Source organism: Carcharodon carcharias, chromosome 5 (assembly GCF_017639515.1).
Source record: "Carcharodon carcharias isolate sCarCar2 chromosome 5, sCarCar2.pri, whole genome shotgun sequence".
In the NCBI taxonomy this organism is placed as follows: Eukaryota; Metazoa; Chordata; class Chondrichthyes; order Lamniformes; family Lamnidae; genus Carcharodon; species Carcharodon carcharias.
In genome coordinates, this window is record NC_054471.1 from 201,735,856 (window position 1) to 201,763,610 (window position 27,755).

Genomic DNA, 27,755 nt, shown 5'->3' on the forward strand with positions numbered 1-27,755 from the left:
ATATTTAAAAAAGCAGTGGTCCTAGTACGAACCCACTATGTCGCCCTCCCAGTCCAAAAAACTGTTAGGGGACACATCAGCATGCGAAGGGTGGTAGAAGTGTGGAATGTTTTTCTGCAAACTGGTCAATTTTAATTTTAAGTTGAAGATCGATAAATTTCTGTTAACCAAAGATATAAGGGATATTGTGCAAAGGCAGGTATGTGGAATTAGGTTACATATCACGGAACAGCAGGAAAGGCTCAAGGAGTTAAATGACCTAGTCCTATCCCTGTGCTCCGATGAAGCAGAAATAATTGCAGGGATCTTCCAAAGAACGGGCACAAGCGCAATGGGCCAAGTGACTTCTTGTATTGTCATTCTATGAGTCTTTGAGGGTTGTGAAGAGGATTTAGCAGGTACACTGAGTGAGAATGAGCTGGTGCTCTATGTATCTGGAGCCAGATCCAGAGGCTGCTGTTTGAACATAATTAAAAATATCTTCCTACATTAATCCATACCTTCAAAGGGCAAAGTTGAGCTATCATAGTTATCAGCTGTTAAGCAAACTGCAGCACTCCTATCAAGGTCACTTATGGAGCACAGACCAGCAAATGAACCATGCATGATTTAGTTACACAGCTTTTATCAACAGAGTGTTGAAGATGATTGGTGGTGCAGGGGAAAAAAGGGCAATGTATTTCAACAGAATCAGTGGATAATCCAAATTGCCCCTCTCCTTTTCCAGAGCAAGCACAAAAAACGTTTATAATAATCAACAGCTGGCTATATTTGTATATTCTAACAAAGAATCAGATTAAAGCTTAATAGCTCAAATATTCTACCCAGGAAAATGAACAGGGGACACAGTTTGAATTTAATTATTAATCATTTGGTCGGGCTGAATACTCTAAACCAGGCCAAGTAGCCTGTTAATCTATATAATGAAAGCACTTTTAATATACAAACTTAGTTCCCACAATGTGTTCAAAAAGAGCTACATTAAGATACTTACAAGTTACTAATTTCTGCATCATACGGCTCTTTAACATCCACTTTACTTGAATCATCTGTTTACAAAAGAAATATTAAATTGAATGCAAATCAAATGTAAAGTTCAAGCCTTAGGGTGAAAAACAAAGCTTCTTCCTCCACTAAGTGGGTAAAAGGTATCAGTTGGTATCGTACTTAACCATGACACCACTAAATAGGCCCAAATGATAAATATAAATTGGTGAAATGCAAAGGTGAAAAATATCAAAGAGCAGCTTTACACAATGATAAATGCCTGGCATGATACGCTGAATAGGGCAGAAGTAAATTAGTAAGGACATTCAAAATGCAGCTGGAAGCTGTAATGGTTTTGAAAAAGTTTGTCATAATTTCGTATCACTTTATTGCAGTCAGGACTTGACTTCAGGGTTACTGTACTGTCCACCACTCTTGCCTCATGGTAAATCATTGCAACAACAGGATAGTACGAGTTTCTATAGATATTTAAAGAGTTAACAAAATGAACATTGGTCCTATAGCATGCGCATCTGGGGAATTGATAATGGAACGGAGGGAGATGGTAGATGAATTACAGGTATTTTGCTTCGGCCTTCACTACAGAGGACACGAGTAACATCCTGCAAATAGCTTTAAGTCAGGAAATTTAAGGGAGGGAGAAACTCGGGAAAATTACAATCACCAGGGAAGTGGCATTGAGCGAATTGTTGGGGCTGTGGGCTGACAAATCCCCAGGTCCAGATGGACTTCACCCTGAGGTCTTGAACGAAGTGGGTAGTGAGATAGTTGATGCACTGTTTTTAATTTTATAAAATTCCCTAGATTCGGGGAAGATTGGAACATAGAAAATATAACTCCTTTATTCAAAAAGGGAGACAGAAAGCAGGAAACTATAGGCCAGTTATCCTAACATCTGTCATAGGGAAAATATTAGAAGCTGTTAATAAAGATGTTATAGTGGGACACATACATAAATTCAAGCAGAGTCAATATGGTTTTGGAAAATGGAAATCATGTTTCACCAATTTATTGGAGTTCTTTGAAGGAGTCACATGTGCTGTGGATAAAGGGGAACCGGTGGATGTACTGTACTTAGATTTCCAGAAGGCATTTGATAAAGTGCCACATCTAAGGTTATTTCAGAAAATAAAAGCTCATGGTGTAGGGGGTAACATATTGGCATGGATAGAAGACTGGCTAGCTAACAGAAAGCAAAGAGCTGGCATAAATGGGTCTTTTTCTGGTTGGCAGGATGTGACAAGTGGTGTGCCACAGGGATCAGTGCTGCGGCTTCAACTTTTTATAATTCATCCAAGTCATTTATATAAAAGGACTGAAGGAATGGTAACTAAATTTGCTGGTGACAGATAGATAGATAGGAAAGTAAATTGTGAAGAGGACCCAAGGAGGCTATAAAGTGACATAGATAGGTGATGTAAGTGAGCAAAAGGTCTGGAGAATGGAGTATAATGTGAAACTGTTCATTTTGGCAGGAAGAATGAAAAAGCTTATCTAAATGGTGAGAGATTGCAGAGCTCTGAGATTCAGAAGGGTCTGGGTGTCCTAGTGCATGAATCACAAAAAGTTAGTATGCAGGTAATTAGGAAAGCTAATAGAATATCATTTATTGTGAGGGGAATTAATTACAAAAGTAGGGAGGCTATGCTTCAGTTGTACAGGGCATTGATGAGACCACACCTGGAGTACTGTGTACTGTACTGGTCTCCTTACTTAAAGATAGATATAAATGCATTAGCAGTTCAGAGAAGGTTTACTAGGCTAATATCAGGAATGGGCGGGTTGCCCTATGAGAAAAGGTTGGACAGGTTAGGCTTGTATCCACTGGAGTTTAGAAGAGCAAGAGGTGACTTGATTGAAATATATAAGATCCTGAGGGGTCTTGACAGGGGGGATGTGGAGAGGATGTTTCCTCTTGAGGAAATCTAGAAATAGGGGTCACTGTTTAAAAATAATGAGTCACTGATTTAAGAGGGAGATGAGGAGAAATTTTTTTCTCTTAGAGGGTTGAGTGTCTTTGAGACATTCAGATCAGCCATGATCTTATTGACTGGTGCAGCAGGCACGTGGGGCCGAGTGGCCTACTCCTGCTCCTAATTCATATGTTTGTAACAAAAGTGGCAGTATACTTGTTCCTGTAAGTATGGTACTGGAGTGAGGAGTTGAGGATTACATTTTTTTATTCCCATTTTTGACTTTCTGTTTCAGGCCCGACTGCTGGTTTGTGTTGGATTAGTGATCACCCGAGAGGGTGGATTCGGCCTTAATACTCTCAGCTGGGAAAGGGCAGTAGCAGGATAGGAGAAATGAAGGATTAAAAAGGAAAAAGGGGCACAATGCACTACCAAAGCTAGCACTCAACTGCTTTCTAGATTTACTGTAATTGGAATGCAAGATTTTAGTTTGGAGAAACTTTGTTCATTCACTGGAAGGTTAAGATGAGATTAATGGATGGAGGTAGAGAGAAACTGTTCCACTGGTTGGTAAATCACTGCAAGGGATAAGGATTAACAAAAAAGAATGGTCATTTTAAGTAGTAACCAAAGGCCCTTTGGAATGGTATGAGCTGAAAGTGTCAAGATATGCACAGCGTACAGCATGGTGGCATAGAAACAAATAACTTGAATACATTGACAAAGAAAACAGCTATAGCAAATAGGGAATGGTATGAAATAAGAGACTTTATCAGCACAAACTTGGTTCTTTCATTAATGTTGATTCTGACTTGCCTTTATGATACCCTTTGAGATAAATGTTGTTAAAAACCCACAACAAAAACAGCAGTATTGAGCATGATCTACTCATTTACTGCATGTATCAAAGCAAAACTAACTGTCCTCCACTGTGTATTACACAAAATCTGATAAGTTCTCCAAATTGTGAACTAAAACCATACAATTTTAACTATGGCAACTATTATTACACATTGTAATAATTGTAAAGTAATTGCTTAGTCTCTTCAATGAAAGATGACCAGCAAACAATCAGTATTCTTTCTACTAAATTCTAGATAATGACTAAGGTTCGCATCTTAGATGTACTCCCTAGAAACATTTAGATGATCTGAAATGGACAGATTAGTTAGTTTATTTTGGAAGAAATGTTAATATTCCCTCAGGACTGACCATCACTCATCTCTAAGGATTAGCTTTCTTTCCTGTTCTGAATATCAGTCCTGATTCTGAAATGTAAACATGCAACTTAGAACTGGTCAGGACTTCACATGGCGTGCGAAGGGGCTCTGTGGGGCTTCATTTTCCTTCAAGGTACCAGTGATGTTCCACTACAGCTAGAAACTCATTCAATGTTATTTTGGGACAGAGCAAAGTAGCTTAAGTCTGCCCCCAAAAGTACTACTGTTATGCAACTTTTTTTTTTAGGGCCAGTGCTTGCACAATATTGTTGGAGCCCAAACAAGGAAAACTAAAATGGCAGCTTGGGAAGGAATTAATTAGTGTCTGCCGATGCATAATCATAACTAACCATGATCTCAATCCCAATTGAACTTTTGTTCAGGTGACATGCTCCACAGTTTTTTTTTCACCCCAGGAGCTAGCAGTACCAATGGTTGGGAAAGGGGCCATGAGGTTGCATAGTTTCATGGACAGCATTGTAAATATGGGCCATCTTTTTGTAAATCTTTTTGTGCCTCCAGTTCTCCACAAATTTTAAATGAATTCAATAGTTAAATTCAGCTCCCAATCGAGTTCTAATGCACCAAGCCACCAAAACCAAACATGGCATTGCATATCTGCATTAGGGACAAGATGAGGTATTTGAAATAAATGAATGGTCATAATTTGATGCTCACTACACTGATATTTGGACATTACAAAAATCTCAGAATGGATAAAGTCAGCTAGAGCCAAAACCTCATAAGTGTATGGAATTAGTTGAGATCTGAAGTTCTTCATAATTAATGCTAAATTATTTAACACCTACCACTGTATATAGACATGTGCTTAGTTGGGGTAGAAGCACCATCAAATATTGCTCTATCCAAAAAGTCTATTGTGGACTCTGTGTAAACAACTTGGAAGACTTGACTAAGAAGAGAACAGAGTTCTTCTGCAGCTGCCTAAAGGAAAGAATAAATATAAATGAATGGATATATTCCCACAAGTAATTCAAATAAAATTTAATAGTGATCAAAGGGGATAGAAACATGTTTCTTGTAGTACAATGCAGCCTCATTTCCTAATACATCATTATGTTTGGAAGAATTTTCTGTTACACAGAAGTACCTTAAAAGCTAGGACTAGGCAACAGGGATAATACCTATGAGTCCATTCAAGATTGATTGCGAGATTTTTTTGGACATTAAGGTAATCAAGAGATTTGGGCATAGTGCAGGAAGATTAAGTCGAGCTGGATCAGCCATGATCTTATTGAATGGCAGAACAAGTTTGAAGGGCTGACTGGCTGATCACTGCTCCTATTTCTTATGTTCATATAAATTTCACAGGCTTCAGTTTCATGAAGACCATCTACATTTTCATTAGCTTAAACATTTGAACATTTTAAAAAGCGACCTAAAATTTTTGGTACTTGTTAAGTTGGGGGCAGAGGCGGGAGGGGGATATTAAAGCTGGGAACGGAACTCCTCCCATCTCAGGCATCCAGTATCAGCATCAAATATTACATCTTGCAGTGGTACTTCCACGAAGAGTAAATATCTTCTACCACACACTGACCTCAAAAGAGCCCCCTCCACCACCTGAAACTGGATTGAGCCTGCTAGGATTAATTTCACATCAAACCCTGCAGCCAAAGATGGTCTTGCATACCATCACCGGGCTGGATTTGAACCCATATCCACAGAAGAAGGGCCAGTATCTAATTCCACCATACACAAACACAGGTGGTTTAGTCAAGTAATTTTACTAAAACTTCCATTAACAGGAAAAAATATATTCTGCGCAGTCTGAAGTAGATGAAACACCAATACTTAACCAGCACATTTTTCTCAAATTTAGTAACAAACTGTTTAGTAAGGCTTACAGCCTTAATTTGTACACAGTAATAATTAACTTCACTCATCAACTAATAAGCTCCCAATTGCTGACTACAAACTTTTGGAAGTTGCTCCTGAAGTTGATCTACCTTAGCTTTTTTGGTGGCAAATTTTAGAATGTTGCGATTTGGGGGTTATTGGTCCAAAGGGAAAATAACAGTCTTAAAAAACTTGCATCTTTTTCCTCTGAGCTAGGTTACACATCAACAGAGTATGTGAAGGATGAAGAATTATCCCTCAGTCCATATGCTGCACACTCCCTGGCATCATGCTAAAGTGGTAGATGGAGTCTCCTAAATGGAAGCTTTAATATCAAGCAACAGGACAACAGTCAGTCAAATTATGCAGAAGCCATGTCCAATTAGAATTGTTTAATCAATGAAACATTACTTCACATGGTGGCACCACAAAAGTTGCAACTTCTGAGAAATCTTTAAGAATCAATTATAGACAGGGTGGAAAAAAGTATGCATTTAAATAGCACTCGTCTTCAAAATGCCATAAAGTGTTTTACAGCCAATGATTTACTTTTGAAATGTAGTCATTTAACTTGTAGGTTGATTGCACAGCAAGGCCCAACAATTTGCTCAAGCTGGTGGTGACTGACTGAGCTCAAACTAGAACCAGTTACTTTTAAAAAAAAATAGTACACCAAGCCCTGGTGAGCTGATGGACTGAATTGATTAGAGTCCATTTGCCTTGGTCAGAATCAAGGAAACATGAAACTGTACCCAACGTTTTAGGAAAAAAAGAATTTAAAACTTGTTACTTAAATGATTAAAAACAGAGCAGAGAGAGCTATAAAGGAGCAGGTCTGGGAGAGAGTACAGCAAAGCAGTGTGCCCAATTGCGTTCTGAAGAAAATCAAAGTATGTCATAGGGAAGGTGGTAAGTGATTGGCTGGTGTGTATTTTTCTCTTTTCCCTCTCTAAACTAGAATATTCATTTCGAATTAGATATTGGGGTTAGTTACAGCAGTAAATGAAATATAAGCACAGAGCAAGTCTAGAGGTATTAATTAAAATTAACAATTTAAACAGGGCACTAGCTAGATTAAAGAGGTAACAGAGAGACTTTTCTTTACATTATGGATAGGCAGAGAATTGTTGCTTGCCATTCCTGTGCCATGCAGGAACTTCAGGACACTTCACATGTTTTGGGTGACCATGTGTGTACGAAGTGTCTCCAGCTGTTCCAGCTGAATGCAGGATTCGAGCTCGAGTGGCAACTGGGATATTGCCGAGCATCAGGGAGCATGAAAGTTTCCTGGATCGTAGATACCAGGTGGTGGTCATTCCACAGGTAGACAGTGAGGGGCCAGGATAGTGAGGTGGCAGCTATCTGGAAGTCTGGAAGAGTAGGATAGGCAGGCTGCAACAGGAGTCTTAGGGGTACATGCCAATCTGGAACATGTACTCAGTTTTAAAGGCTGTTCGGAGTAACAGTAACCTGAAGGAGTGCAGCCCAGACCACGACACCAACTGACAAACAAACTGTGTGGGAAGGAACAGCAAAATGTAAAAATGCAGTTATGAGAGATTCCATAGTTAGGGGAACAGACAGGCATTTTTGTAAACGTCACAGAGTCCCAAATGATGTATTGCCTCCCTGGTGCACTGGTTAAAGGACATCATGGAGAGGGAGTAGAATATTCTGCAGGGAGAAGTGAGCCAGAAGGTGCAGTGCACATTGGTACCAACGACATAGGAACAGCAGATAGAGGTCCCAAGATCAGATTTTCAGGAGCTAGAGGGGAAATTGAAAAGTAGGACATCAAGTCTAGTAATCTATAGATTACTCCCAGTGCTACGTGATCAGTGTAGAAATAGGAAGAATCAATGTGTGGCTTGAATCATAGTGCAGGAGGGAGGGCTTCAGATTCTTGGGGTATTGGTACTAGTTCTGAGGCAGAAGACATCTGTGAAAAGGGACAGGTTGCCCCTCAACAGGATTGGGACAAATGTCCTGGTGGAGGTTCACTAGTGTGGTTAGGGAGGGTTTAAACAAAATTGGCAGGGGATGGGCATCAGCATATAGAAGTAGAAAAGAAAAACTTGCATAAAGTGAGGGCATTGGACAGTATTAGAGAAAGGCATAGTACTACATTAGATAAGAGTGGACTAAGGAGGGCTATGAGGAATGCAAAGACAGGATTACAATGCATGTATGTAAATGCACAAAAGTGTGATGAATGAAGTTGTGGTCTACAAGGATAAATAGTGTATTTTGTGACAATAACAGAAACGTGGCTTAAAATGATGAATACGAGGCAATTAATATAAAAGGGCATAAAAAGTGTTCAGAAAAGATAGAGAAGGAAAAAGAATGGTTGTATGCCAATGATTAGGGAAGACATAGTATTGGAAAAAGAGGATTTCCTTGGAAGCAAGGATAGATAGAGTCCATTTGGTTGGAGCTGAGAAGCAAAAAATCTAAGATCACACCACTTGGGGTATTCTACTGGCCTCCAAATAGTGAGGGAGATAGAGGAACAAATTTGCAGGGAAAATCAGAGATGTGCAAGAACTAGAGTGGTGATACTGGGATACTTTAATTACCCAAATGAGCTGTGCCAAGTGGACCAGAAAGATGTTGGAGGTACCGGGTTATAAACAGTTGTGTAAACTTTTTATCTCTAAAATGAGCGCGATAATTTCTCAAGGAGCTAATTAGCATTTCTACCAAGATACAAGGTTAATATGTTTTATATTGTCATGAGAAAGAGGGCAAAGGAAGCCATTTTTCAAATCAGGTTATAGGCTACCCTACAAATCAATGAGTATCACAGAGAGACAGGGTAGTTGTCTGCAGTCAGGGAGAAAAGGCTGCTTGGACTTTGCAATATAGCATGGTGAGATGTGGGAGGGAAACAGTTTCTAGTTGAAGAGGCACACCCTGCAGCCTTCTGCGGACTCTGGGAGATTTCTTCTGGCATGACCAGGGGGAAGAGGAACCAAACAGGCTTCGCTGCTGGTAGTGGATTTAAGAAATTCTCCAAAAACTGAGACGACCATCTTAGACGACCACGCGAAAGGTGTTGTAGCTTCTGGGTTGTAAACAGTTGTGCTGTAAACTGTTTATCTCTAAACAGGGATATGGGAAGCTGGAAGTAACTGAGTGCGATGGATCATCAGTATAGAACGGGAGTGTCACTTTGTAGCTTAAAAGTATGAGCAGAACTTTGCCCTTGATGGGTGGGCGGGCTCCACCGGCTCAGCAGCGGGCAGGCAGCCAATTGCCACCGCTTTAAGTGGGCGGGCTGCCCGATGGGAAGCGCTATGCGCTTCCTATGCTGGGGAGAGGGGGAGGTGGGGGTGGGTAGGGATTCCCAAACTGTCAGAATGCGCGGTTTCACGCATCTGCACGAAAGAGTGCACTGCTCCCTGAGACTAAGTGCTGACTCAGGGAGATCACTGACAGTGTTTGAAACTTTAAAAATAGAAAAATCAAAAAATTAACATGGTCCCCTCATGTTACAATGTCACATGAGATGGGGACATGTTAATAAATCACAAAAACTTTATCAAACATTTTTTTAAAAATAGACATGAAACCTCAACCCACCGGTGGATGAGGTTTGATGTATTATCAGAAGCTGCTGGGGCTCCTGGCCTGCCCACCAGCCTTAAGGTTGGACGGGCAGGGCCTTTAATTGGTTTAACTACCCTGCCAATGGCCTCAATTGGCCACTGACAGGTCGGCGGACGGACAGCTGATCTCACTGTCCGCCCGCCTTCCTGAATATTTAAATGGGGCGGGATGACATCAGGAGTCCCTCTAGACGTCGTGCCACGCCGGTGAGTGGGCCCTGCCCCCAGCTTGCTGACAGAAAAATTCTGCCCTATAAGTGCGTTTTGTCAAGTGCTTTTTTTCCATTCATTTATGGGATGTGGGTGTCGCTGGCTAGGCCAGCATTTATTGCCCATTCCTAATTGCCCTTGTTGAGTGGGCATTTAAGAGTCAACCACATTGCTATGGGTCTGGAGTCACATGTAGGCCAGACCAGGTAAGGACAACAGATTTCCTTCCCTAAATGACTTTAGTGAACCAGATGAGTTTTTACGACAATCAGCAATGGTTCCATGGTCAACATCAGACTTTTAATTCCAGATTTTTATTGAATTCAAATTTCACCATCTGTCACGGCAGGATTCAAACCCAGGTCCCCAGAGCCTTACTTTGGGTCTCTGGATTACAAGTCCAGTGACTATGCCACAGCCTATCCCCAAGTTTTAAAACATGAAATCTTGTTGGTCATTCTTTCAGCTACCTCAAGTCTCTCTTTTAAAAATGGTCATCGGTCTCTACCCAGATCGCAACATAATGGAGAAGCATAAGGAAAGATAAAAAGGAACCAATAGATGTAATATATTTGGATTTCTAAAAGGCGTTCAATAAGGTACCGCACATAAGGCTACTTAATAAGATACGAGCTCATGGTGTTGGGGGTAGTATATTAGCATGGATAGAGGATTGGCTAACTAATAGGAGACAGAATTGGGATAAGGGGGGCATTTTCAGGATGGCAACCTGTAACTAGTGGAGTGCCACAGGGATTAGTGCTGGGGCCTCAATTATTTACAATATATATTAATGACTTAGATAAGGGAAGTGAATATACTATCACCAAGTTTGCGGACAACACAAAAATAGGTGGGAAGACAAGTGGTGAGGATGACACAAGGAATCTAGAGGGATAAAGACAGGTTAAGTAAGTGGGCAAAAACTTGACAGATGGAATATGTGAGGTTATGCACTTTGGCAGGAAGAATAGAGGAGCTGAATATTATTTAAATGGAGAAAGACTGCAGCACAGAGGGATTTGGGAGTCCTTGTGCATGAATCTCAAAAAGCTAACATACAAGTTCAACAGGTAATAGGGAAGGCAAATGGAATGTTGAGCTTTATTTCAAAGGGAATGAAGTATAAAAACAGGGAAGTCTTTACTAAAACTATACAAGTTACTAGTTAGACCACACCCAGAATTCTGTGAATGGTTTTGGTCCCCTTATCTAAGGAAAGATATACTGGCATTGGAGGCAGTCCAGAGATCCACTAGGTTGATCCCAGGGATGGAGGGATTTTCTTATGAAGAGAGGTTGAGTAGGTTGGGCCTGTATTCATTGGAATTTAGAAGAATGAGAGGTGACCTCATTGAAACAAAATTTTTAGGGGGCTTGACAGGGTAGATGCTGAGAGGTTGTTTCTCCTTGTGGGAGAGCCCAGGACCGGAGGGCATAATGTCAGAGTAAAGTGGCACCCATTTAAAACAGAGATGAGGGGGAATTTCTTCTTTCAGAGGGTAGTCAATCAGTGGAATTCTTTACCACAATGGGCTGTAGAGGCTGAGTTAAGATAGTCAAGGCTGAGATAGACAGATTTTTAATCAGTAAGGGAATCAAGGGTTATGGGAAAAAGGCAGGAAAGTGGAGTTGAGGATGATCAGATCAGCCATGATCTCATTGAATGGCGGAGCAGACTCGATGGGCCAAATGGCCTAGAACCATAGAACACTACATCACAGAAAACGGGCCATTTGGCCCTTCTAGTCTGTGCCAAAATATTATTCCGCTAGTCCCATTGACCTGCACCTAGTCCATAACCCTCCAGACCTCTCCCATCCATGTATCTATTCAATTTATTCTTAAAACTTAAAAGTGAGCCTGCATTTACCACGTCAGATGGTAGCTCGTTCCACACTCTCACCACTCTCTGAGTGAAGAAGTTCCCCCTAAACCTTTCCCCTTTCATCCTAAAGCCATGTCCTCTCGTGTTTATCTCTCCTAATCTAAGTGGAAAGAGCCTACTCGCATTTACTCTGTCTATACCCCTCATAATTTTGTAAACTTCTATCATATCTCCCCTCATTCTTCTACGCTCCAAGAAATAAAGTCCTAACCTGTTTAATCTTTCCCTGTACCTCAACTCCTTTAGACTCGGCAACATCCTGGTAAATCTTCTTTGCACTCTCTCAATCTTACTGATATCCCTACTTCTGCTCCTACGTCTTATGGTCTTAACAATCTAACGTAAAATTTCTAGATGGAAGATGCATGTTCTATGCAACAAGAATGGATCTAGCCAGGGCAAAAGGGCACCAGGGGCTGATATTAAAAAATAACAGAACAATTGTGATCTTCAAAAAAGAGATGCTTCAGGTACAGCTAGGTACATTCCAACATAGGCAAAAGGTAGGGAAGCCAAAAATATAGCTCCATGGATGAGGAGGGAGATAGATTGTGATGAAACAAGAAAGGAGGGTGTATGTTCCATGTCAGGTGAGTTCTTAGTGAAAACCATGTCAAATACAATAGGTTGAGGGGGGAGATCAAGAGGAAGAAAAGACTGAGACCCAAAAATCTTCTACCAGCATAAGTTGTAAGTAGGTAGTAAGATGTTTAGTGGATCCTAATAGGGACAAATATATGCTTAGAGCTGTAGGGCAAGGCAAGAATGAGTTCTTTGTATCTTTAATTACGAAGGAAGATAAATGCGACAAAATATTGGTAGAAGCAGAGAAAGTGGAGGCAATACTGTAAAAATTGAAAGGGAGGTGGTATTGGAAAGGCTGGCTATGCTGAGGGTAGATAAGTCACTTGGTCTAGATTGCTTGCATCCCAGGTTACTAAAGGAATTGGGGTTGAGATAGCAGAAGGGCTTGCCTCAACTTTTCAAGCTTCCCAAAACAAGGGAGAGGTGCCACAGGATTGGAAAGCAACAAATATGACACCTTTATTCAAGGGACAGTGCAAGGACAGTCCTTGCTAGTACAGACAAACAGTGTAACATCAGTGGTGGGTAAGATTTTGGAATCCATAATCAAGGAAAAATAATCAACAGGCACTTGGAGGGGTTTAGTTTCACTGAGAATCAGGGTACAGATTCGTAAAAGGCAGATCATGCCTGACTAACCTAATTACATTTTCTGAAGGAGTAACAGAGAAGGTTGATGAAGAGAATATGTTGGATGTTGCCTAAATGAATTAAAAGCTTTTGACAAGGCATCACATTAAAGTCAGATTAATAAAATTGAGACATATGGAATAAGGCGTGTAAGTTGATAGAAAAAAAAATTGAAGGTGGTACACAGTGGTGTTCCCCAAGGGTTAGTGCTAGGACTACCTTTACCAAACTTGGAGAAGTGGCATTGAGGATGTTATGAATTACCTGCAACAGGACAGAAAGGCTAGCAGAATGGACAGACAAGTGACAGATGGAATTTAGTTCAGAGAAGAAGTGAGAAGTGATACTCTTGCTTCTAATTCATTTGTTCATATTTTGGCACAAGGGATGGGGAAAATGCAGACTTAATAGCTAAATTCTAAAATGTGTGCAGGAACAGAGGGACCTGGGGGTGCATGTGCATTAATTTTTGAAGGTAGCAAGATGTATGGAGAGAGAGTGGTTAGCTAAGCATCTGGGGTCTTGGACTTCGTAAATAGAGGCTCTGAGTACAAAAGCAGAAAAGTTATGCTGAACCTATAAAAAGCTCTGGTTAAGCCCCAACTAGAGTTTTGAGCCCTGTTCTGGTCACTGCACCTCAGGAAATATGCGAAAGTCCTTCAGAAGGTGTAGAGAAAATTTACCAGAATGGTTCCAGGGAATTTATTTGGGGGGTGGTGGGGGGGGGGGGGGGAAGGTGGTTGGTGATAATTACATGGTTAAGTTGGAAGGGCTGGAGTTTTTCTCCTTGGAGTAAGAAATAGTTAAGGGAGATCTGAGAAGAGATGTACAAGAACACAGGTTTGGATAAGGTGAACAAGGAAAAGACTCTTCCCATTAACTGATGGTACAAGAAGTAGGTCACACAGATTAAGATATTGGGCAAGAAATGCAGGGGGGAGATGAGAGGAAGATTTTTTTTTTTTAATTATATTAATGCAGCAAGTGGCAAAGGCCTGGAATACTCTGCCCAGGTGGTGGATGCACAAACAATGATTTCAAGAGGAGATAAAAGCAAAAAAAAACTGCAGATGCTGGAAATCCAAAACAAAAATAAAAATACCTGGAAAAACTCAGCAGGTCTGGCAGCATCTGCGGAGAGGAACACAGTTAACGTTTCGAGTCTGTATGACTCTTCAACAGAACTAAGTAAAAATAGAAGAGGAAATAAGGAGATTTGGATGGGCACTTTGAAGGAAATAATCTTGCAGGGTTATGGGGACCAATGGGAGGAATAGGACTAACTGGATTGCTCTGCCAGGAACCAGCATGGACTTGATAGGCTGAATGGCCTCCTGTGCTGCAAATAACTGAATTTATGACATTGCTACATGCTACAGAAGGACTTACATTGAAATAATTTTTTTATGGGCGGTCTCAAGGTGCAGTGGTAGCATCCTTGCTTCTGAACCAGAAGCTCCGGTTCAAGTTCCACTTCAGGACTTGATGACCAAGGAAGGTGTGTTCATAACGTGGCCAAACAGGTTAAGCATCAACTTGTAAATCCTTCCAGGAATTGCCAATGGTAGGCTGGAAGAGACTCCTGGCTAGCTACGAGATGGAAAGAAATTGGAGTGTCTACCATCACTATCCACAGCTCCAGGCTGCAACTTGCATGTGAAAATCTAAGTTACCACCTGCCTCGGTGCCCTATCCGTGGTGGAGATTCTGGTGCTGTGAATCAGACTTGCCTTCAAGCAGAGAACTAAAATAGGATAAAATAAAGGCTGCTAGTCACATTGTGACTGCCTAAGCAAAAGGAGGGGTGTGAAAAGAAAATGCTTCAATTCAAGTAAAAGAACTTAACCCTCTTCCTCAGATACTTCGCTCTTCCTGTGAGAGGATGACACTGCCTACTTATGCATGTAACTGAATAAATTGGCAATTAAGCCTCTACATTAAGTATACATTGTCAAATTATTTGGCCTGAAAACAAGTTTGAAAGTTATCTGACCAATAGGATCATAAATTCTGTTAAATCTATTGAACTTCAGTGTAGTACTTAACTACCTCAAGTATTATTTCACATCATCTAATGTGACACACATATTTGGATCCAAATCTATACCAAAACTCAGTCTGAACTAAAACTTACTTTGTTTTCTACAACAACCACCACCAGACTACATGCTTCCATGGTTCCAGCTCCACTTTCTGACACTGACATCTGCATTTTAGTGGAACCTTCAGTGTTCTGACTGGTTGAATTCCCGTGTTCATTAGCTGGAAAGTAAACAAACATTTGATAACATTTTAGTAGCTTTGAAAAGTCTGTTTTCTTCGAATGACATTTGTTCAGCTAATAAGTATTGCTTAAACAGGCTGACATAAGTTGCACTGTGATTTCAGTACAGACAGAGTCGCATTCTATAAATAAGAACTTCCACCAGGAAGCAAATCATGTATTTAAAAACTTTTTTTAATATAAAGTTCAAATTTAATTACTAAAGCCTCACTTTACATTTGGGGAGGTCAGTGCTCTTGGTGATTCAAAGCTTTGTGCTCCTGGGGTGCGGTTACCAGTTTTCGTGTCTAACTATGGATGGACAATGAAGTATTGACCACAGCATAAGACTACAATCACAAGTATAACAATCAGGAGCAGCAAATCATTTTGCCAGAGGACATTATGACATGACGAATATGGAATTCTAGCTCAGAGTTGCTCGCCCAGTACCATAAACCTATCCTGTTCTTACTCAATCTGGGCATATTGTTTAATCTTTCTGTCTAAGCTGCTGTGTGTTTCCTCCCCACCATTCCAAAGGCTGGCTTTAAAAAAAAATTAGTCACAAATACAGTTGCATAGGTAAGTAGAGTCAAATGTGAACCAGGACAGGTGAATTACTGCTTAAAAAAAAGTCAAAGTTTTTCGTCTTGCACTCATCAGGACAGATTTGCAAGAATACCAAATGTAAAAGGGAAAACCAATTTATACAGCATGAGTAGAGTGTGCTTGTAGGAGTTAGGAGTTTAATGCAGTTATAATACAGAATCAAAGTATCTAAATGGGTTTTTTGGATTAGGTTTAACTTCTGTTAGTGGGTGATTAGTTTTAGAACTATACAACCCTTTTGGCTTTCATCACTTGCAACTGTACCAACTGAATGTGGAAAAATATTTTACCTAGTCCACCTTGTAAATATTGATAACAAAAACAAAAACAGAATTACCTGGAAAAACTCAGCAGGTCTGGCAGCATCGGCGGAGAAAAGAGTTGACGTTTCGAGTCCTCAAGACCCTTCGACAGAACTTGAGTTCGAGTCCAAGAAAGAGTTGAAATATAAGCTGGTTTAAGGTGTGTGTGTGTGTGGGGGGCGGAGAGAGAGAGGTGGAGGGGGGTGGTGTGGTTGTAGGGACAAACAAGCAGTGATAGAAGCAGATCATCAAAACATGTCAACAACAATAGTACAAAAGAACACATAGGTGTTAAAGTTAAAGTTGGTGATATTATCTAAACGAATGTGCTAATTAAGAATAGATGGTAGGGCACTCAAGGTATAGCTCTAGTGGGGGTGTTTTTTTTTTAAATAATGGAAATAGGTGGGAAAAGGAAAATCTTTATAACTTATTGGAAAAAAAAGGAAGGGGGAAACAGAAAGGGGGTGGGGATGGGGGAGGGAGCTCACGACCTAAAGTTGTTGAATTCAATATTCAGTCCGGAAGGCTGTAAAGTGCCTAGTCGGAAGATGAGGTGTTGTTCCTCCAGTTTGCGTTGGGCTTCACTGGAACAATGCAGCAAGCCAAGGACAGACATGTGGGCAAGAGAGCAGGGTGGAGTGTTAAAATGGCAAGCAACAGGGAGGTTTGGGTCATTCTTGTGGACAGACCGCAGGTGTTCTGCAAAGCGGTCGCCCAGTTTACGTTTGGTCTCTCCAATGTAGAGGAGACCACATTGGGAGCAACGAATGCAGTAGACTAAGTTGGGGGAAATGCAAGTGAAATGCTGCTTCACTTGAAAGGAGTGTTTGGGCCCTTGGACGGTGAGGAGAGAGGAAGTGAAGGGGCAGGTGTTACATCTTTTGCGTGGGCATGGGGTGGTGCCATAGGAGGGGGTTGAGGAGTAGGGGGTGATGGAGGAGTGGACCAGGGTGTCCCGGAGGGAGCGATCCTGACGGAATGCCGATGGGGGGGGGTGAAGGGAAGATGTGTTTGGTGGTGGCATCATGCTGGAGTTGGCGGAAATGGCGGCGGATGATCCTTTCAATGCAGAGGCTGGTGGGGTGATAAGTGAGGACAAGAGGGACCCTATCATGTTTCTGGGAGGGAGGAGAAGGCGTGAGGGCGGATGCGCGGGAGATGGGCCGGACACGGTTGAGGGCCCTGTCAACGACCGTGGGTGGAAAATCTCGGTTAAGGAAGAAGGAGGACATGTCAGAGGAACTGTTTTTAAAGGTAGCATCATCGGAACAGATGCGACGGAGGCGAAGGAACTGAGAGAATGGGATGGAGTCCTTACAGGAAGCGGGGTGTGAGGAGCTGTAGTCGAGATAGCTGTGGGAGTCGGTGGATTTGTAATGGATATTGGTGGACAGTCTATCACCAGAGATTGAGACAGAGAGGTCAAGGAAGGGAAGTGTCAGAGATGGACCACGTGAAAATGATGGAGGGGTGGAGATTGGAAGCAAAATTAATAAATGCTTTCAAGTCCCGACGAGAGCATGAAGCGGCACCGAAGTAATCATCGATGTACCGGAGAAAGAGTTGTGGAAGGGGGCCGGAGTAGGACTGGAACAAGGAATGTTCCACATACCCCATAAAGAGACAGGCATAGCTGGGGCCCATGCGGGTACCCATAGCCACACCTTTTATTTGGAGGAAGTGAGAGGAGTTGAAGGAGAAATTGTTCAGCGTGAGAACAAGTTCAGCCAGACGGAGGAGAGTAGTGGTGGATGGGGATTGTTCGGGCCTCTGTTCGAGGAAGAAGCTAAGGGCCCTCAGACCATCCTGGTGGGGGATGGAGGTGTAGAGGGATTGGACGTCCATGGTGAAGAGGAAGTGGTTGGGGCCAGGGAACTGGAAATTGTTGATGTGACGTAAGGTGTCAGAGGAATCACGGATGTAGGTGGGAAGGGACTGGACAAGGGGAGAGAGAAGGGAGTCAAGATAACGAGAAATGAGTTCTGTGGGGCAGGAGCAAGCTGAGACGATTGGTCTACTGGGGCAGTTTTGTTTGTGGATTTTGGGTAGGAGATAGAAGCGGGCCATCCGAGGTTGGGCGACTATCAGGTTGGAAGCTGTGGGTGGGAGATCCCCAGAGGCGATGAGGTCAGTGACAGTCCTGGAAACAATGGCTTGATGTTCAGTGGTGGGGTCATGGTCCAGGGAGATGTAGGAGGAAGTGTCTGCGAGTTGACGCTCAGCCTCCGCGAGGTAGAGGTCAGTGCGCCAGACAACAGCACCACCCTTGTCAGCGGGTTTGATGACAATGTCAGGGTTGGATCTGAGATAATGGAGTGCAGTAAGTTCAGAGAGAGACAGAGCAGAGAAATTGAGACGACTAATGTTGCGCCGACAGTTCTCAATGAAAAGATCAAGAGAAGGTAAGAATCCAGAGGGAGGGGTCCAGGTGGAGGGAGAATATTGGAGATGGGTAAAAGGATCCGTTGAACTGGGAGAGGACTCCTGCCCAAAGAAGTGAGCCCGGAGACGAAGACGGCGGAAGAAGAGTTCAGCATCATGCTGAGCCCGATATTGATGGTTGCTATTCACTTATGTTACACACACTTGGTATAGATGTTTAAGTATTGCCCATTGTGTAATCCTCTATATTTGTTTGATATTGCTTTGTTTAAAGTTATAAATAACTTTGCAATAGCCATTCCAATCACAATACTCATAGTAAAACATATCACCCAGCAGGAGGTCTCCAAAAAGCAGACAGGCACCTTTCAACAGCGCACATACATGCGTACAGTAAGTGTCTGATTTAATTAGGTATTCACACTAAATGAGCAAAATCTGAGAGAATCATGCTTCCTATCCTGGGAGGATGGACATCAGGAGGTGCCCATGCACTGTACTGCCTCACCTAGCCAATCAGAATGCACTGCCTGGAACAGAGTTCAGGGATACCATTGGTCATGTTGTGGTTGTGAGATTTGGTAAGGGTTAACAAGGCTTTTCGGTGGTACAGTGTGCAGAAAGCAGAAAGACTATAGAAGAATAATTTCGGAAGAAACAGCACCCCAAGCAACCGAAGACTGGTATTCCATGGTGAATCAGCTGAGTTCACTGCTTTGTTAAGTGTCACTTTTGTACTTGTTCTGTAATTTAATAAATTTGTGAATCTTGTCTAAACACACTCGTACCTAGAGTGGTTTCATTTTGGTCAGACCCCCCCCGAGTCTTACAACTAATGTTAAATTGGATTTCAGAATCCTATATGCTGATTGGTCGGCAAGCGGACTGTGATTGATGGAGGCGATGCCATGGTGAATGCATCAGGAACAGTTAAAGGCCAAGCTTTTGTTTGAATTCAAACCAGGCTGACTGATAAGCTTAAAAACAAAAAACTGCGGATGCTGGAAATCCAAAGCAAAAACAGAATTACCTGGAAAAACTCAGCAGGTCTGGCAGCATCGGTGGAGAAGAAAAGAGTTGACGTTTCGAGTCCTCATGACCCTTCGACAGAACTGAGTGAATCTAAGGAGAGGGGTGAAATAAAAGCTGGTTTAAGGTGGGGGTGGGTGGAGGGGGGGGCGGGGGGTGAAGAAGTGGTGGGGTGGTGGTGTGGTTGTAGGGACAAGCAAGCAGTGATAAGAGCAGATAATCAAAAGATGTCACAGACAAAAGAACACAGATGTTGAAGTTGGTGATATTATCTAAATGAATGTGCTAATTAAGAATGGATGGTAGGGCACTCAAGGTATAGCTCTAGTGGGGGTGGGGTGGAAAGGCTAGCAGGGCATAAGATTTAAAAATAATGGAAATAGGGAAAAGAAAAATCTATATAAATTATTGGAAAAAACAAAAGGAAGGGGAAACAAACAGAAAGGGGGTGGGGATGGAGGAGGTAGTTCAAAATCTAAAGTTGTTGAATTCAATATTCAGTCCGGAAGGCTGTAAAGTGCCTAGTCGGAAGATGAGGTGCTGTTCCTCCAGTTTGCGTTGGGCTTCACTGGAACAATGCAGCAAGCCAAGGACAGACATGTGGGCAAGAGAGCAGGATGGAGTGTTAAAATGGCAAGCGACAGGGAGGTTTGGGTCTTTCTTGCGGACAGACTGCAGGTCTGACTAGGCACTTTACAGCCTTCCGGACTGAATATTGAATTCAACAACTTTAGATCTTGAACTCCCTCCTCCATCCCCACCCCCTTTCTGTTTCTTCCCTCTTCCTTTTGTTTTTGCTAATAATTTATATAGATTTTTTCTTTTCCCACCTATTTCCATTATTTTTAAATCTTTTATGCCCTGCTAGCCTTTCCACCCCACCCCCACTAGAGCTGTACCTTGAGTGCCCTACCATCCATTCTTAATTAGCACATTCATTTAGATAATATCACCACCTTCAACGCCTCTGTGTTCTTTTGTCTGACATCTTTTAATTATCTGCTCCTATCACTGCTTGCTTGTCCCTTCCCCCCAACCAACCCCGCAACCGCCCCCCCACCCCCCACCTTAAACCAGCTTATATTTCACCCCTCTCCTTAGATTCACTCAGTTCTGTTGAAGGGTCATGAGGACTCGAAACGTCAACACTTTTCTTCTCCGCCGATGCTGGCAGACCTGCTGAGTTTTTCCAGGTAATTCTGTTTTTGTTTTGTGACTGATAAGCTTGGAGGGCAGCCATTGTTTAGTTGAAAAAGGTGCAATGCATGGACATGCTCCTTCTGTCTTCAAAGGAGAAGGCCCTGTGTGTGAATATATGTAGCTTCTAGCACACGAGTGAATCACATTGCGAGCCTGACTGATAATCTTGAATTGGTTGTCAGTGTAATTCTTAGCACAAACAGGATTGTTAAGTTAGTGCTATGCAATTGCGGAATCACATCTAATGTTGGGCACTGTTTTGAGTTTTGCAAGCACAGGCTGGCTGGGTACAGTCAGTACTTTGCCTGTTACGAAAAGCCGAAGGGGCATGCTTTTTGATATGATCCGCCAGTCACTAGGACATACAGGCCACATACCTGGCATCACACTGGCACTGAAATTCATATACCACATTACATATTTGTGCAATAGGCAGAATGTCTTTATGGCTGGACAGCAGCATCCTGTTAGTGTAAAATATCACTTGAGCTCATTCCTGTTGCAACTACATAGTAGCAGCACGAAACACCTATTGCTTAAATTTTTTGACACATCTTAGCCTTCCAGGGTAATCTGTGGTACCTGCATGCTAACTCTTTACATTCCTTGCTCAAGTACACCCAAGTCCCTCTGAACATCAATATTTAAAGTTTCACAACTTGTAAAAAAGTGCCTTCCTTTTCTTACAACCAAAGTGAATAACCTCACACTTCCCTATACCTTACTCCATCTACTACCTTGTCACCCACTCACCTGACCTGCCTATATCTCTCTGCAGCCTCAGTCCTCTGCATAGCTTACATTCCCACTCAGCTTTGTATCATCAGCAAACTTAGATATATTACTGTCTCTTCCTCTATCATTTATAGATTGTAAATAGCTGAGGCTCCAGCACTGATCCTAGCGGCACAGCTTGCAAACTTGAAAATGCCCTTTTATTCCCCCCTCTGTTTCTTGTCCATCAACCAATCCTCCATCCATGCCAATATACTGCCATAACTCCATGAGCCCTTATCTTGTCTATTCACATTTTGTGAGGCACCTTATCGAAAGCCAAGTATACTACATCAATTGGTTCCCTTTTAACTCCCACGTTAGTTACATTTTCAAAAGAAAAATTCATAAACCCATGTTGACCTTTGTCTGATCACACTATGATTTTCTAAACACATTAAGACTTCCTTAATAACAGATTCCAGCATTTCCCTACCCATATCATCAAGCAAGCTGGCTTATAGCTCCCCAGTCCTTTTGTAAATAGTGGTGTTACATTTTTAAACTTGAGATTTAGAGTCTGGCAAATTTAGGAAAATCGTAACCAACACAACTATTATCTCACCAGCCGCCTCTTCTAGAACCTTAGGATGTAGGCCATCAGGTCCTGGGGATTTATCAATTTTAGTCCCTTTCTCTTTTTCTCTGCTGATATTAATTACCCCAAGTTCCTCACTCTTATTAGCTCCTTGGTTACCCTCTATTTCTGATGTGATGTATGTCTTTCACAGTGAAGACTCAAAATATTTGTTCAACGTTTGCTTGATTTCCTCATTCCCCATGATAATTTTTCCTGTCGCTGCTTTTAAAAGGAGCAACATTTAGCTGAACACCTCACCTTTTTGTACTCGCAATACAATAACCAATTGTAAGAGCTCTTGCTAGCTAGTTTACTCTATTTTTTTCCCAATACTATTCTTAACTTCTTTAGTGAGCCCCAGATGGATCTTTCTTGCTGAATTTTTGTTTTTAAATAGAATGTATTGCTGTTGAACATTTTGAATTGCTGCTTTAAATGTTTCAAACTGTTTATTTTCTACCATATCTTTTAGTCTATTTGCCCAATCAACCTTAGCCAGTTCTCCCCTCAAAGTTACCGTTTTAGATTTTTGTTTGGGGATTTCAAACTTAAAATGAAATTTAATTGTATTATGATCATGGCTTCTGCCAGATAAATCTTTTACAATATGATTACTAATTACCCAGCCTCATTGCAAAATACTAGGTCTAAAACAGCTTTATCCCGGATAGTTGCACAACGCATTGTTCCAGGAAACTGTCACAAAGCCATTCTACATAGTCACCTTCCAAACCACCTTTGCCAATTTGATTACCCTTCATATAGACTGGACCAGAATTATGATATTCATTGTTACAAGCTCCAATTATTTCCTGCTTAATGCTCTGTCCAATGAAGGAACTACAGTCAGAGAGCCAATAAACTATTTCCACCAGCTTTTTGCCCCTTGCTTTTCCTCATGTGCACCCATACTGATACTACTTCCTGATCTTCTGAGCCAAGATCCTTTCTCACTATTGTCCTTGTGTTATCCTTTATTAAGGTGACTATTCCTCTTCCATTCTCTGCCTGTCTGGACCCTAAAATATTCAATTCCCAAACTTGTCATGTAGTAATCACATATCTGTAATTGAGATTAGATTTCAAGCATTTATCTCTATTTCTATCTGTGAATGCTGCGTGCAGAGCGTGTTTTAATTTTATTATTTTTACTATTCTCTGCATGGACCTTACACACCAATGCCCTATTACAGTTAGACTGTCATTTCCTGTCCCACGCTGCTGGTCTTTATCTAAACCACTATACAGTTCTATTGTTGACTTTTTAGATTTCTAAATCTCCCTACGTCTGAACTCTCCCACCTCTCCTAGTTTAAAGCCCTAGTTATACAATTCATTAAGGCACAGTTCTCAGCCTGGTTTAAAAGGAGCCCATTCTGATGGAACAGCTCCCTCTTTCCTGAATACTTGTATTGGTGTCCCATGAATCAAAACCTTTTTTCCACACCACTCTGACCAACATGTTTAATTCTATAAACAGCTTGAGGCTAAGCCAACTAACAGGTGGCAATCCAGAAATTACCTTTGAGCCAACTGACAGGTAACAATCCAGAAATTACCTTTGAGGTTCTGCGCTCCTCAAACTCTCTCAACAAAACATCAGTCCTAGTTCTATCTACGCTGCAGATTCTTATGTGGACCACAACAACTGGATCCTCCTCTCTTCCACTTCAAGTCTCTATACATGTCCTAAACCCTGGGCAGGAAACAAACCTTTCGGAATTCCCAGTCGCGGTTGCAGAGAACAGTATCTATCACCCTGACCATACATTCCCTCATCACTACCACATTCCCTCAAATTCTCTCTCTTCTCACCCACCCCCAACTTGAATGGCATCCTATACCATGGTAAGTTTGTTCATGCACCTTGCAAGGGCTGCACATACATGGCAACACCAGCAACTGAAGTTCCCCTCCAAGCCACTCACCATCCTGTCTTGGAATTATATCACTGTTCCTTCTCTGGGTAGGACAGTTGTGAGAGGGTCGCTGGGTCAAATTCCTGGAACTCCTTCCCTAACAGCACTGTGGGTGTACCTACACCAGAGGGACTGCATCAATTCAAGAAGGCAGCTCACCACCATCTTTTCAAGAGCAATTATGGATGGGCAATAAATGCTGGCACATCCAGCAACATCCGCATCCCGTAAAATGAATAAAAAGACACAGGTAGGAAGCACCTCGTACCCGAAGGTCAAAGTCAAGGGCTTAGGCTTTTCCTTCGCTAAATGTTAGATTTGCATAGCTGCCCAACTTGCAGTTACACCCTCCTATCCCTGATCATTGACCAACTCTACCATGTTAGTTAACTCAAGAGGTGTGTCTACCTGCTGCACAAAGCATCCAGGTAATTCTCCCCTTTCCTAATGCCCTCCAGCTCAGCAACTCTAAGCAAAGGTTGCTCAAGCTGCAGACACCAGAGATGTCTGTCCAGACTGCACTGCATTCCACAAGCTCCTACACGTTGCAGTCATGGCACACCAGCTGCCCTCTCATGTCTGTCTAACCTGAATTAGTTAACAATTTACTATTTAGTGAAATAGTCTTCTAGCTTGGAGACAAAAGAACACTTACCAGCTACTGGAGGCAAAACAAAAAAGAAAAGCAGCACCTCCTTCCCCCTCTGTACTAAATTCCTGTCTTAGTACACGATTAATGAAGCATTAACCAGGTTGCTATGTTCCCATTGCCTCTCCTGGTACTTCTTACCAAAATCTACCATTTCACACATCTCGGCATCAAATTTCAGCTGCCACATATCCATTCCACCAGCCTGTCAATGCATTCGGCATCCTCAATACTTCCAACTTTTGTGTCATCTGCAAATTCTGAAAGTGTCACGTACACCCAAGTGTGTGTGTGTCATTTGTACATGTCAAGAAAATCAGTGGTTCTGGTACTGATCCCTGGGGAACACCACTGCATAGCTTCCTCCAGACCAAAAAAAAACTGTTTGCCACTACTGTTTCCTGTCACTCAACCAACGCTGCATCCAGGCCTCCACTTTCCCTTTCATTCCATGGGGGTTCAACTTTGTTGACAAGACTATTGTGACACGGTGTATTTTGGGAGTCCTTATACATCACATCAACTGAGTTGGCAATTCCTGAAAGACCTAGCTGGCAGGCAAGAGAAACAACATGAGGGAATAATCTGGAAAAACTCAGCAAGTCTGGTAGCATCTGTGGAGAGAGAAACAGAATTAACATTTCACTGCCAGACCTGTGTTTTTCCATCACTTTTTGTTTTTATTTCTCCAGCATCCACAGTTTTTTGCTTTCATCTGAGGGAATAATCTATTTGGCTTTGTCCTCATCAATCTACCTGTTGCACATGCAGCTGCCCATGATTGCACTGATAGGAGTGACCACCGTTCAGTCAAAACTAAGTACCTTCTTCATACTGAGAACATCCACCATCACAGCACAACAACTGCCATGCGACAGGTGGGATTAGAAAGGAAGGTGGCCTAGTAGCTAAAAACTGGGCATCCATTAAGCACTGTGGGCCAACAGCAGTATTGCATTCTACCACAATCTCATGGCCCAGCATATCTCTAACTTCTCTAGCAGAATCAAGCCAGGTGATCAATCCAGTTTCGATGAGGCATTTAGAGCTGCATGTCAGGAATAGCAAGAGGTCTACTTGAATGTGAAAGACAGAACCAAGCAATCCCACAACCAATATATCAACATTTGATTTTGTATGATACCTTTAATGTAGTAAAATATCCCAAGGTGCTTCACAGGACTGATCGTGTAAGTCTGACACCAAATTACATGAGAAGATATCAGGACAAGGTGACCAAATGTCTGATCAAAGAGGTATGTTTTAAAGAGCATCATTGGCAGGGGCAGGGTGCGAGGCTTTGGTTTTGACCTTCTCATATTCAACTGCAGGAAATTTCTACTCATAAAACTGGATGTCAGTCCAGCAGCATGAAAAATTAGAGAGAGTGAATGAGTCGAGAGCATTATAGTGAGGTAAAGTTGGGTGTTATCACCCTACATGTAGGCATGGATTTTGAACGACTTCACTGAGGGACTTGTCAGTTCAAAGCTCTACGGTTCTGCTACATCAAGTCATAAATGGTGAACAATTAAGTGACTAAGAGGACAAGAAGGCCTCATGAACATCTCACCCTCAATGATGGCAGAGCCCAACACACAAGTACAAAAGACAAGAATGAAGTGCTCACAAATGTCTGCCAGGAATGTTCAATGAATAATCCTTCTCAGGGTGATCCTGAGAAACCTACCATCACAGATGTGAATGTTCAACTAACTCAATTCATTCCACGTAAAGAAACTGCTAGTCACAGTGAAGGCCACAAGCGTGGACAACATCTTGCCTGTATTGAAGACCCGTACTCCAGAACTAGCTGCGCCTCCAACTAAGCTGTCCCGGTACAGCTACAATTCTGGCATCTACCCAGCAATATGAAAAACTATTCAAAAAACTAAAATCCAACCCAGGCAATTCTCACCTACTCTCTAAATCAGAATCATGTCTTCAACAGCGCTATCAAGTGCAACTTGCCAATAACCCTTTCACAGATGCTCAGTTTGGTTCTGGCAGGACCATCTGTATCCAGGCCCTCTTACAGCCTTGGCCCAAACAGAAAAAAAAACTGCATTCCAAAGGTTGTGGGGGGGGTTAGAAGAAAAAAAAAAGGTGGGGGCAAATGGCTTTGACATCAAGGTAGTATTTGACAGCATACAGCCCTAAGGAGCTTTAATAAAACTGAAATCAATGAGGATTGGAGAAAACTTTCCACTGACTGGGAATCATAGCCAGCAGAAAGAAATATGGTTGCTTCACTCCTCAGTAAGATGACTGGTATTGAATGAGGTCAAAAACTGTCAACATACACACAAAAGTGATATTGTCTTAAATACTCCTCCCACTTAAAATTGTTATTTTATGTGACAAATAGCAGGACTTAATTACCTTTGTATCTTTTCACATACCCTAAGTATACTATTTGTGTGGCGACTACAAGAAAACTTTTATAAAGTACACTTTTCTGTCCTAAAAGCCAGGATGAATGAAGATGTTCTTTCTACTAAAATACTGGAACTTACCAGTTTTGAAAATGACCAGGTGAAGGGAATCGTCTCGGATGTAAGAGACGGCTGCAATGTCATGGATTGGAACTCTGAGGATAATGTCTTCTCCATCTCGCCACACCACTTTAATATTGTACGCAGACACACTAATCACTGCATCCTGTTCTTGTGTCAGCGGCCCTGGGAGCTGATGTGCCCTCTAAAAATTAAGACACATCACTTCTTAATAAGATGGTAAATACTTGAAGTAAATTCTCCAAGGATCAGCTATCATTCCCTTATCTGACAAGAAAAAACAAACTTCTGCTCAACAGCTAGTCCAATCAAGCTACCAATGTCAGCAGCTACATCAATTATAGATGGCTCTCTCAATTTCACCAAGTAGTGAATGCAAGTTTGAGGTTTAAGATTACGTACAGTAATATTCCATATTCCCAATAAAATGCTTATTTTCAAATTAACTAATCAGCAACATAACTTTAAGAACTTACCATTTCTCCAGTGCCTTACACAAGCTCAAGATGTCCCAAAGCATTTTACAGCCAGTTTTTTTCATATGTGTAGGAACTACTATAAAATAGGATATGCAGCAGCCAATCTGCACTTAGTAAGACCC

General features: G+C 41.9%; 1 protein-coding gene across 4 annotated transcripts in view; it reads right to left on the bottom strand.

The window, feature by feature from the left end:
- The window catches only part of ccm2 (CCM2 scaffold protein), a 135,128-nt gene that overhangs the window by 37,084 nt on the left and 70,289 nt on the right, over window positions 1-27,755 (bottom strand). For all 4 annotated transcript variants that reach the window (XM_041188431.1, XM_041188433.1, XM_041188432.1 and 1 more), the window contains exons 4-7: window positions 27,155-27,338; window positions 15,060-15,187; window positions 4,951-5,086; window positions 995-1,049 (exon numbers count right to left, since the gene is read on the bottom strand). In XM_041188431.1, the coding sequence (XP_041044365.1) occupies window positions 995-1,049; window positions 4,951-5,086; window positions 15,060-15,187; window positions 27,155-27,338 (503 nt within the window). The remainder of the gene's footprint in view (window positions 1-994; window positions 1,050-4,950; window positions 5,087-15,059; window positions 15,188-27,154; window positions 27,339-27,755) is intronic.